This window comes from Taudactylus pleione, unplaced genomic scaffold (assembly GCF_031769625.1).
Source record: "Taudactylus pleione unplaced genomic scaffold, aTauple2 ptg000040l, whole genome shotgun sequence".
Lineage (NCBI taxonomy): Eukaryota > Metazoa > Chordata > Amphibia > Anura > Myobatrachidae > Taudactylus > Taudactylus pleione.
Window position 1 is genome coordinate 878,901 of NW_028284442.1, and position 12,279 is coordinate 891,179.

At 39.3% G+C, this 12,279-nt stretch overlaps 1 protein-coding gene across 2 annotated transcripts in view; it reads left to right on the forward strand.

Annotated features, from left to right (window-relative positions):
* CHST11 (carbohydrate sulfotransferase 11) overlaps positions 1-5,023 on the forward strand; it is a 291,985-nt gene extending 286,962 nt beyond the window's left edge. For both annotated transcript variants that reach the window (XM_088454346.1, XM_088454347.1), the window contains exon 3: positions 1,178-5,023. In XM_088454346.1, the coding sequence (XP_088310472.1) occupies positions 1,178-2,032 (855 nt within the window). In that variant the 3' untranslated portion in view covers positions 2,033-5,023. The remainder of the gene's footprint in view (positions 1-1,177) is intronic.
* Positions 5,024-12,279: the final 7,256 nt, after the last annotated feature.

Here is a 12,279-nt window from a genome sequence, read left to right on the forward strand (position 1 = left end):
GGGAGGTCTGACCGTGACCCTAACCCCTTAAAACCTGCCCAGGATCCAACTGAACCACCTCGCATTAGTTTCATCCCAATTGGTGCAGGGGTGTCCAAATGCATAACCGAACACACAAACCAACCAACCAACCAATTAATCTTATATATAAGATGATATAAAAAATCTAATCATACCAGTAGGACATAAAAAATATAAATTTGATTTCTGACTATTTATTAACCTTTTTTCAAGTGAGGGATTTCCATTTTCTTACATTTACAGTACTTGCTCCACTCAGTTGCTTTCATGTAAGGATATGACTATATGTATGAACCCTTACTCCATGTATTGGCTCCTGTATAATGGAGCAGGCTCCTCACTGAACCTTATCCCATCTGACAGTGTATCTTTGTAGTAATACATGCAGGAATACAGAAAGAGGGATAATATGAGGTACTTATATAATTACTGCTTTTCTCAATTTTTTTCTTGTAATCAAATGATTTCATATTATTATATTATACTCCGGCACTACCAACACTCTTTGCAAGCTGTTTTAGTCAAAACTAATACTATGAGCATGACTACATCATATTTCATTATATCAGGGTGTCTGACAATTCAGTGAAAAGTTCCACATTCAGGATCATCCTACTGTAATTGAGGGGTCTATTTACTAAGCAGTGTTTGGAGACAGAGTGAAAACTGATAAGGTGCCAGCCAATCAGCTCCCAACTGCCATTTTTCAAACACAGCCTGTGAAATGACAGTTAGGAGCTGATTGGCTGGCACCTTATCACTTTTCACTCTGTCTCCTAACACTGCTTAGTAAATAGACCCCATAGTCTCCACAGCTACTTATTGCTAACATTGGTACCCCTAGAGTAGAATGATATCATGCATTTCAAAGTACACCAAACTCAGGTTTTGTAAATCGCAATATTATCAATATTTAGCCTAATTTGAAAGATTCATGACATCATTAAGATACACTTATACAGCATGTGTGTTTTTAAATATTCATCGTATTATTAGAATCTGACGCATCTGTATAGTTTTGTTTGGGTGAAGGAGCTAGTTGCCAGTGCTGAATAAATTGTATGGTGGTCCTTGTTGAGTTAAATGGAATGATTGAAAATTGAATGAGACACTTATCTTAAAGTATACCTAAGTCTATATTTGTTCTTCTACACAGGTGGACCTTTCCAGTAATGCTCTTTTATATCAGATGAGACGAGATCAGGTTACAGACATGTGTCGGGGGAATAATGTGTTAAACAGGAGGCGTCGTATGCTGACTCCCAATGATCTGAAGCACTTGGTGGTGGATGAATACCATGAGATGATCTACTGCTATGTGCCAAAAGTGGCATGCACAAACTGGAAGAGGGTAATGATGGTTCTAACAGGAAAAGGTAAATACAGTGATCCCATGGACATACCAGCCAATATAGCCCATGTTCCATCCAATGTGAAGACCCTCAATCAGTACAGTATTGCAGAGATCAACCATCGATTGAAAACCTTCATGAAGTTCCTCTTTGTCCGTGAACCTTTTGAGAGGTTGGTTTCAGCCTACAGAAATAAATTCACTCAGAAATACAATACCTCTTTCCACAAACGCTATGGTACCAAAATAGTGAGGCGGCAACGGAAAAACGCCACCCAAGAAGCACTGAATAATGGCAGTGATGTCAAGTTTGAGGAGTTTGTTTCTTATCTTATTGATCCACACACCCAAAAAGAAGAACCATTTAATGAGCACTGGCAAACTGTGTTTTCTCTTTGCCACCCATGTCAAATCCATTATGATTTTATAGGAAAATATGAAACATTAGAAGAGGATTCTAATTATATCTTACAGCTGGCAGGAGTGAGTGACTACCTTAAATTTCCCACGTTTGCCAAGTCTACCAGAACTACTGATGGAATGACTGCAGAGTTTTTCCAGAACATCAGTTTAGAGCACCAAACACAACTGTATGAATTATACAAACTTGATTACCTAATGTTTAACTACTCAGTTCCATCTTACGTGAAATTGGAATGACCAACCCTCTGTATGTCCAATGAAGACATATGTTGCAGTGTGAATAGATGGACATTTTGTAATATAATGGAAGGCTGAAGGGAGGGTGGGGATATTCCATTTGTACTGCGAGCAGTACAAACAATATAATTTAAATTTCTTCAAAATGAAAGACCGCTCTCTAAAATGAATTTAAGGTAATCTGAAGACATACAGACTACTACTATGCTCCTCTACATTTCAACGGCGCCTTTATTCTGTATGTAAATTGTCTATAAATTATTAATAGGTATTTAAACAATGTCTTCTGGTCTATATACATATAGAATTGTATATATGTACATATTTTGAGAGCCAAATATTAAGCAGCACATTTTCATCATTTAATTCTTTCCTGTCCATGTTAGTATATAATCAAATTAACAGAGTAAACTGAATTATCTGACCTTTATGCATTGGTTTAGGTGTTAAATCTAGAATACATGTTCATCCGCTTAATTGATGTAAATTCATTAGAGTAAAAATAAACTCTTTACACTACATAATGTAATCTAATATCTACTGATAGCCATTTTATTTACAGTGTACACATAGATTAGATCCCATTAGAGATAATTTCTTCAAACCCACAAAGTAAGGATACCGTAGACCAGCCTTGTGCTTTACACTATGGACAAGATTTTATTCACAATGTTTTAGATGATCATGCAGCAAGATGTGCTACATCAATTCCTTTTGGAATTGTACATTGTATTTAAACTAAGATATTATGCAAAATTGGATAGTTAAAGTCCAATTTGTTTTTCAGGTTATGCATATAAGAATATAGCTTTATCTTCTGGTGCCACCGCACCATGTAAGTTTTGTCCTAGTATACTGACATAGTAGAATCTATGTTATATGCATTTCACTGGAATAGCTCAACATTGATACCCCTAGGACTATGAGGATGACATTTAGGGCCGTATTCAATTTGAAGCGAAAAGCCGTTTTTGGGTGTTTTTTTGGCGAAAACTTTTCGCCGATGACGTCATTTTTGCCTGTTTTGGTTTTACTCCGTATTCAATTTGGAAGACTTTCTGCCTAGGCGGAAAGTCAATGCAATGTAATAGGCGAAAAAGTTTCACCTATGAATACCAGGCGGAAAAAAGTGCAGAATTGGGGTTTTGGGGTGCAACGTTGCAGGAACCCCCCTTCAGACAGTCCCCCATAGGTAAACTGTATCAAAATCGAAAAAAAAAAAAACACTTAAGGACACCCCAAATAATCACTTTGAATTGGGAAAAAAAAAAAATGTTGAGGGACAAAGATAAAAACTAGTGAACTTGACTCTGGGGGAGTCCCCAAGTATGCCCCAGGTATTTTTTTCATTGCAGGTGCTTGCGGCAGGTGGATTTTTAACGATTTAACTTTAGCAACTTTAAAATATGCTGGCCCCCATTTTCAAGTACCCCAAATTTGCTGGGATGTTATTTTCTGGAAAAAATACTCCTGAATACTATTCTTCACCACTTATACAAAAACGCTATTTAGCAGCTATTGAGCACGTTTAAAAACACCAAATACCTTCAGCAAGCCAAATCGGGGGGTACCATAGTGAACCCCCATGTCAGAGCATCATTTGGGGGGTGTCTGGCTGATTTCCCCAAATCTGACAGTACTTTCCACCTATTCAAGTTTCGCCGGGTCCCGTTTTCGCGTACTTCCATATTGAATACGGGGTAAAGCGGGGACGGCCGCAATACTTTTCCGCCTACAAAAGACGCGATGTAGGCGAAAAGTCTGGGAGGCGAAGAAGTATTGCGGATCCGCTCTAATTGAATACGGCTCTTAGTATTATTAAGGAAATGTACAAGTAAATGGTCTAAGCTGTGCTGAGCTTGTGGCCGGTAACCCCTTATCTTCTGGTAAAATGTCCCTACACATCTGCCTAATGAGCAGTGGAGGAATTTGGCTGGTCAGTGACTTGACCAATATAATTCAGTCATACTCTGCACTGCTGGAAAGTACTGATCTCCTCCAGCAGCATTAGAGACTAACCAGGTAGCAGAACAGAACACACAATGATCTCTAGTAGTTGACTGTAAAAAAAATAAAAATGTAAATTTAGTACATACAAATTCTCAAGATACTGTACACTAGGTTTTAGGTCTTGTTTCAGTGTTGACTCGCCTCTTAACATGAGAAATATACCTGCCATTCATATAATAGTTACAATAAGTCCAAAACCATTTTGCACAATTTGCTATTGGAATACATTCTAGTTGGCCACTATGCAGTCTATAAGGTTACTGTGCTTGAGTGGCTCTAAAATAAAAATGGTTTTAGAATAAAGTCACAAATAATGAACTACTAGTGTGCCACCTTTTTGCTGAAACATGTATTTTTCAAATAAGTCTAAGTTCCATTTTGCCTCTTAATAATGCAATGTGTTCCCATTATTACCTGCAATGAATAATACATGACTTTGTTCTGTAATTCATCTAAAAGTAGAAGACCTAGCCCTGTGCTGCTGGGCTTGAACGAGCCTTAAGATAGGCAGAACACATTTCTGGCTTATGGCCATGTGGTATTTGCCAGAGAACATGGCGCTCTGTTACAATCCATAAAAAGACACATCCTCCACCTCTGCCCTGTCAGGTATTGTATTTTCTTTTCCTGCTGGTCAGTAAATGCTAAGTTTTATTGCTTTATTTTGACCTTTATGTGTTTCACGTATATACATTAGGTCACCAACAAAAATATTGCTGTGCTATAGATAGTAATGATACATTGAAACTGTTGCGTGTTCCCTCTCAAGTGAGGCTGTACTGTTATCATTTTGTATATAATGTTCCTCAGACTCTTCCTTCCGCTTCAGGTCTGTGCATCACTTTGCAGAGCAATGTTTTGCATGCACCTCAAGCTTTAAATGGCTAAAAGAAATCTGTATTCTACTGGAATGGCCAAAAGGTAATTTATTAATATTGTTTTAAATTGTACAAAACTTTGATCCAAAATAAATTCATTACTTATGCAGTGAGCTACATTTGTGGTAATTAATGAGAGTGTAAAGGACGCCCCGGCAAATCACACGGAAATGGGTGTGGTCCTAACATAGAACGGACAGAAAAGGGGAAATTGTGATTACTCGGTGTTATAAAGGTATAACGAAGATGTATAAGAGGATCTATGCACAATATTGGGACATACAAACGTTATACTGTACCTGAGTTAGCATGAAGATGGCTTTAGCAAGTGTATTCATGATATAACTAGATGATGTACTGTTGAAACCAAATCCATACAGACTGAGTCTTGTAGTTGTGGAACTTTTATGGCCATCCAGATGCACAAATTGGGTCTTATCTGTTTCCTTTGCCTGTCACATTTCCCATATGCCCTGTCGTCATCCTCAATAGTCCCCTCTTCACTCACTTGCTTCTCTCCCTTCCTTACTCATCCCCTGCATGCTTATTATGGCCCCAGAAAAGGTACAAAAATAAAAGCACTGTAGTATTGTATATGAAAATAAAATGCAGAACACTTAGGGGGTAATTTAATAAAGCTTGGAGAGAGATAAAATTGGAGATAAATAGCACCAATTAGCTACTAACTGTCATTTTTCAAACACTGTGGGCCTCATTTACTAACGAGTTTTATCACCAAAACGAGTGATAAATTTCACTGTGTATGATAAATGGTGCTCCAGCCAATCAGCCCACAACTGTCATCTGTTAAAAAAATGACAGTTGGGAGCTGATTGGCTGGAGCACCATTTATCATACACAGGGACATTTATCACTCGTTTTGGTGATAAACTCGTTAGTAAATGGGGGCTACAGCCTATAAAGTGACAGTTAGGAGCTGATTGGTTGGTGCTATTTATCTCCAATTTTATCTCTCTCCAAGCTTTATTAAATCACCCCCTAATACCCCATTTCCACCTAAATTCCGGTTCTGACCCGGAGTTGGAACAAAGTTCCTATCCGGTTCAGACCCGGAATTTTGCCGGCGCTGACTCGGGATATTCCCGAGTCAGCGCCGCTCACACCGCAGTTCGGTCTGCATAGACCCGGCTTTTTTGCGGAGTGAAAGTGGACGCTTGGAGATGACGTCATCTCCAAGCGCCACTGAAGCCAGACCAATCGGCCGGCTAGCAGCGCACTCCAGGTCATCGTGACCCGGAGTGCGCTGTTCCCATAGCAGGGTTTCACGGGCTACGCCCGTGTTAAACCCTGCTAGTTACCTGGGTTGGATTGCCGGGTCACTCGACCCGGCGATCCAACCCTCTGCCCTTTTACACCAGGGAGCTGCCCGGGTTAACCCTTCAATAACCCGGGTTTTAGCTCCGGTGTAAAAGGGGTATGAGTAACACACATCTGCAAATATAGGATAAACCAACACCACTTCACGGGGCTTCTATAAATGTGACTTTGGGCCTGATTCAGAGCCGTTCGCTATTTGTGGTCGTTCGTTCAAAAACAAGGGGTGGCTATTCAAATGATCCGTTCGCAAATTGCAGTCTGTTCCCATCTCTAAGTCTGAACGAGCGAGCAAAACATACGCTCGTTTATTTGATAAAAACGCCCCCTGGCCGCACGCACCATACGTCATGTCCGCTATTTATTAGATTAATCGAGTACATCGTACAGCGTATGAACTGCTCGCTATTCTTGTGGTTGGTGTTTTCAACCGCTATTTTGCGAGCAGTTCTGAGTTAAAAAAAAACAAGTGACGTGGTCAATGACGCTGCTGTATTAATTATGCACTCCCTTAAAACGCCCGTTTTGACCTTTAAGCACGCCTGCGTTCGGATCTCCACTCCCCGTTTTCAAGCACCTTCCCCTGTTACCACCCACATACGCCTCATTCTGTCACTCAAAATAGCAGGCCCTCGCTATATTGCGTACCAACGATTTTCGGCCGCACTGACTGGTTCGCGCATGCGTACTAAAAACCGTACGCATGCGCAGATGTGCGAACATCGCTCGGAACGAGCGTACTGCCGCTAGCGAGTGGCTCTGAATGAGGGCCTTTGTCTCTAAACAATAAGTCCCAAGTGGCTGATCATATATTTGCAAATGTGTGTACTGTGTGTAGGTCTTGGGTATCAACTGCATAAGCAGTGTTTCTTGTGCTAGCAGTATTTCTCCTGTAAGTTTAAGGGGTCAATCCAATTAGGTGCGAATTGCAAGTTGCTGTTTTCTCTTCGATTTCGCACAGCAAATTCATTTTGCAATCGAATTAGCAACTCGCACTGAACCAGTCAGACTGAATTCGCATTTTTTCATTCGCACCTCCCTGAGGGTGAGAGATGGAAAGCAAAATCTTTATTTTAAGGTTAAAATGTCGAGACACCGTGCTGAACCCCTTGGACCCCCCTATTGTCTAATTAGGCAATTGGAAGTTTCCAATTAGCTTAATTAGTGCAATAATTACGTCATTTTTGGGGGTTAAAAAATGCCTTCAAATTATCCTAAAATCAACCTTGTTGTTTAGGCACCCCAAATGTAATTACAGTATTTTTTTAATTGAAATATAATTTTTTGGACAATTTTACAAAGTACCCCAATTTTTTTATTTATTCTTAAATCACAGATCAGCATTTTAACACAATTTAACAAACTTCAGTACTTTCCTTATGCCTACAAACAGCCTTCTATACAGTCCTGCTAATGAAATTATCAGTTGTAGGGGGTCCAGGATGGTCTCCCCACTTTTTGATGCACTTCTCTCACATCGCATTTGTCCGTAAATTCTCAAACCTCCACTGCAAGTACCATGAATAGGCATTTTTAATTGGATTGGAGAATTCTCAGGTGCACACATTCGTGCAAAGTCGTTAAGTTTCATGAAACAAACTTGCTACTCGCAATTTACACCTATTTGGATTGACCCCATAACAACTAGATCTGAACGGAGACTCTGCCCAGTACAAAACCGCTTATTAAGTGGCGTTATTTATGCAGTAAAGTTATAACTGGGTCCATTCCAACTAATATTAATTATTCAGACGCATAGATGTCTGACTTCCAGGAAATGAAGGACGGAACGAGGTATCGTTCCGTCGTTCATTACCTCATTCTGATGTGTACCCAGGATCCAATATGTCGGCTCGACATATCAACTGGGTACACATCGCTCCTTGTGTACCCAGCTTTAGATTTTAGTGAGTTAATGAACAGATTAAGACCCCCCCCCTTGTACAGATACAGCACCATATAGCAGTACACCCCAGTTTCCCATAATGGTAGATCCCTACAGCATTCTGTCTAAGGGTAAGTCAGCAGGTATACAGGTAATTTAAGCAGGAAGCTGCCCCTGTCACTGCAGCCTTATGGTAGGTTTTTAGTACATGTAAGATAATGCAGACTGAAATTCACTGAGAAGTAAGGAAATTCTGTATGACTAATGTTACAGGTGATGTCCATTTAGAAACTGTTGGGAAACTCACAGATGAGTCCTTCCTTGTAACCGGTATCTCTGAGCAACTATTGTGCAACCTTGAAGTCAAATATGGTAAATTAGTCATATCTTGATACAAAATGAGAGACCGCTGTGCATTATGACTTTTATTTTTAGTTAACTTTGTAGGTGTTCAAGAGTGCCTTTATGTTCATATAGGGCAGTGTTGGCTAACCTTGACACTCCAGCTGTTGTGGAACTATATATCCCAGCATGCCCTAATAGCAAAACTGTAGCAGTGCATGCTGGGTTATGTTGTTCCATAACAGCTGGAGTGTCAAGGTTAGCCAACACTGATATAGGGACTTCACTACCAATTGTTTGCTACCACAGCATTTAGGTACAGTATAAAATTTAACTACACTGAACTACAGCAAGCAATCAGCAATTCACTGTTACCTAGTGGAAGTTATACTATGCAAGCAACTGTCGGATTAGGTGCTATGATTTAGTCTAAATGTTGCATATACATTCAGTGCTGGTATCTGATCCATACATTCAGAATGAAGTATGAAGAGCCATAAAAAGACTGCATAAAGAAGTTCTACATACAGAAGGAAAATATAAAGCTAACTGTGCTAGTTACAGACCTACTGTATTGCCCTTCTGAACAATGATAGCAAAATAAATGGCAAAATTCTGTCTAAATACTTTAACCAGGTTTTACCATCTCTAATTCACAATAACCAACTGGGATTCATGCAGTCACAAAGGACAATGAACAGCATACTATTAACTTGCTACATACTGTAAATCCCAAATTATCTCATTCAATACATGTTTGTGGAAGTTCATGGCCTTGACTTTAGAAATTGCACTAATAATGTATTTGCCCTGATTATTGATTATATAAGGCGCGTACACAGTACTACACACACGATTTTTTGAACAATTTAACTAACGACGTCGTTGTTGTTCAAAAAAAAATTATTTTTTTAGCTGAAACGATGAACGATCATCGTTCACGCGCATTCACGTTTGTAGTTTGTTGTTCATCGTCCATTCTGACTGAACAACTTAACGATTTTCATTAAGGGAAGTTACAAAAATCGTTTGTAGTTCAAAAAAATCGATCATTACATTTAGTAAATGAACGATTTTAGTAAACGATTTTCATACATTTTTCCCTTGAAAAAATGAACGAAGATCGTATACTAAAATCATTCATTTACTAAATCGTGTGTGTATGCAGCTTACGTTGCAGTCATTAGATCCTCCCAAGAGATGCATCGAGTGCAGGTGGGAGACTGTAATATCAAAATCAACCTAGAATCTCCCTTTCTAATATATAAAGTAACTTTCTTCTGAGCTATAATGAGATTTCTGCTTATAAAATAAACTACTCTAAATCAGAGGCCAAACTCCAACATATCTTGAGAACAAGAAAGTAGCCTCTAACTTTTACTTAAATTGGCAAAAAATCATGTATCTAGGAGTATTCCGAACATCTACTGTACTTATAAGCAACTATTTCAGGAAACCTTTCCCTACTTTTTTTCTACATTACAGGTTGACCTGGCTGCTTGGCACTGATAATCTTGTAGCTATATAGAATCAGACGTTAAAATGCAAATTATCCCAAAATGCCTCTATTTATTCCAGACACAATCAGTAATAATCCCATCGATGATGTTTGAAAACTTTTAAATGCATTAATAAATTTAGTGTAGACCCAAAAGGATTTCATAGTCACTCCTTAGAAATCTGTAACACATGGTGGAAGGGGTTTTCCAACATCAGTTATATTATGTAGCCTCCTATTTCCCCAAAATCTCTGCTAGCTTCACTTCAACAAATACAATCACTTGGTTTGATATTGAAACTAAATTTCAATTTGTTATTCTTACCTATTTAATTAATTTGGTTCATTTGAAAATAACACAGGGCTGGTTTTATGTAATGCACTACCAACAACACGGTTCTCCCTAAATATATGGGACTTGGATACAGCCTCTCCATGCCCTGCTCGCTTTTCACTTGTTCCCTTCTCTCTGGTACAGCCTAGGGATGGACATCGATGGTCAATGTTTGCTGACCATCAATGTTTTTCTTGTGATGGCAGCATTCCGATGTTTGCCGCCATCAAATGGTAGTGATTCGATGGTGTTGTGATGGGGGTTTTTTTGTTTTATTTTTATAATGCTGAGAGCTGCACTGTCCCTGCCTGCAGCTCTTAGCATCGGGCATCTTCGTCCCCTGTCAGCCCTGAAATAGGGCTATTGTGCATGTGCAAGAAGGATCTTTTGCGCATGCGAATATCAAATGAATCATTTTTTTTATCCAGGACTTTTGATGCAATTGTTACGTACCATTGCATCAAAAGTTTTGATGGTGGAAGCCCAGCCATCATTTGATAGTGGACTTCCGATGTCCATCCCTAGTACAGCCCAGATTTCCCAACAGGCATTTCTTTGACTCGCTTTATCCATTACATCTCTGCAGGATTTCAAGAACTATTAGATCATATAAAACAAAATGAGTTTACAGTATATCCTAGCTGATATGCAACAAAATTGTATTGAAATTGCTGAAACAACACTTTGCCCCTTTGAACACACCCAATGAACCACCCCCTTGCATCTCTTTCACCAAAACAAACTCTGAGATCTACAGGATTATCTTTTGTACAAATTGGTCCCAGATCATCCACACATAAAAGCATGATCTTAATACTATGTTTTGTTTACTCAACAACTGTAATGTATTGCAGAGTCATCACCCTATAGAAAGTAAACACACTGTTCTCTAAATGTGACTGCTGGAGGAACTGTTGTCTCAACCATAAATTCGCCACGGGATAGGTATGAGATGCCGGCGGTCAGCAATTCCGACGGCTCTAGGTAAGTAACCCTAACCCTCCCTCCCCGGTGCCTTAACCTAACCCCCCCCCCAGTGCCTAACCCTCCCCCTAACCCTGCTATTTACCTTCAGGATCCTGGTGGTCAGGATGCCGGAGCCAGTATGAAGTGTCGGGATTCCGGTGTCTGCTTTGTGAACGTATCCCATTCTACTAACATATGGTGGATCTGCCCTCAAGGATAAAATACTATCCCTTTTGGACTCTATTCTCGAAGCTCCTGTACAGGAAGATCCTTGGACCTTTCTTCTGTGTTACCCTCACTAGAATTTATTGTAGCATCTGCAAAAGTCTTATTATGCTGCAGTCAAAAACTGGCCAAAATCCTCAACCATCTTCAACACTCGTCCTTAAAAACCTCATATGGAACATAGGGGTCTATTTACTGAGCCCTGAATGGAGATAAAGTACCAGCCAATCAGCTCTCAGCTGCCATGTCACAGGCTTTGTTTGAAAAATGACAGGAACTGGTTGGTTGGTTGGTTGGTTGGTTGGTACTTTATTTGGAGTCCATTTACTAAGACTTGGATGGAAATCTCTATGTAAAAAATGCTTTCTGTATTTTCTCCATCACATAGTACATTGCATGTTAAATCCCATAATTAAGGAACTAACTCCTCTGATTCATATACCCTATAACCTTATTAAAATTGTAACATTCCTTAGCAATTTCCTATATTATACTGATGAAAACACTTTCAGAATCACTAAAGCTCAGAACTCAAAATTCAGAGGCGTAGCCTGAGGCCCCATAGCAACATTTCCACAGGGCCCCCTGTGCAGTTTATCCATTTTAATCGTGCAAATATTAGATTATTTACAATCTGCCTACTTAGCTGACATGCTAGATTACATGCATGGTGATTAGCATATAGTAAGTATTATAAATGAAAAAATATACTTTCTAAAAAATAGTATGTAGTCTTGTGACACCCACCTTTGTTATCCAGTATTTCGGGTAGGT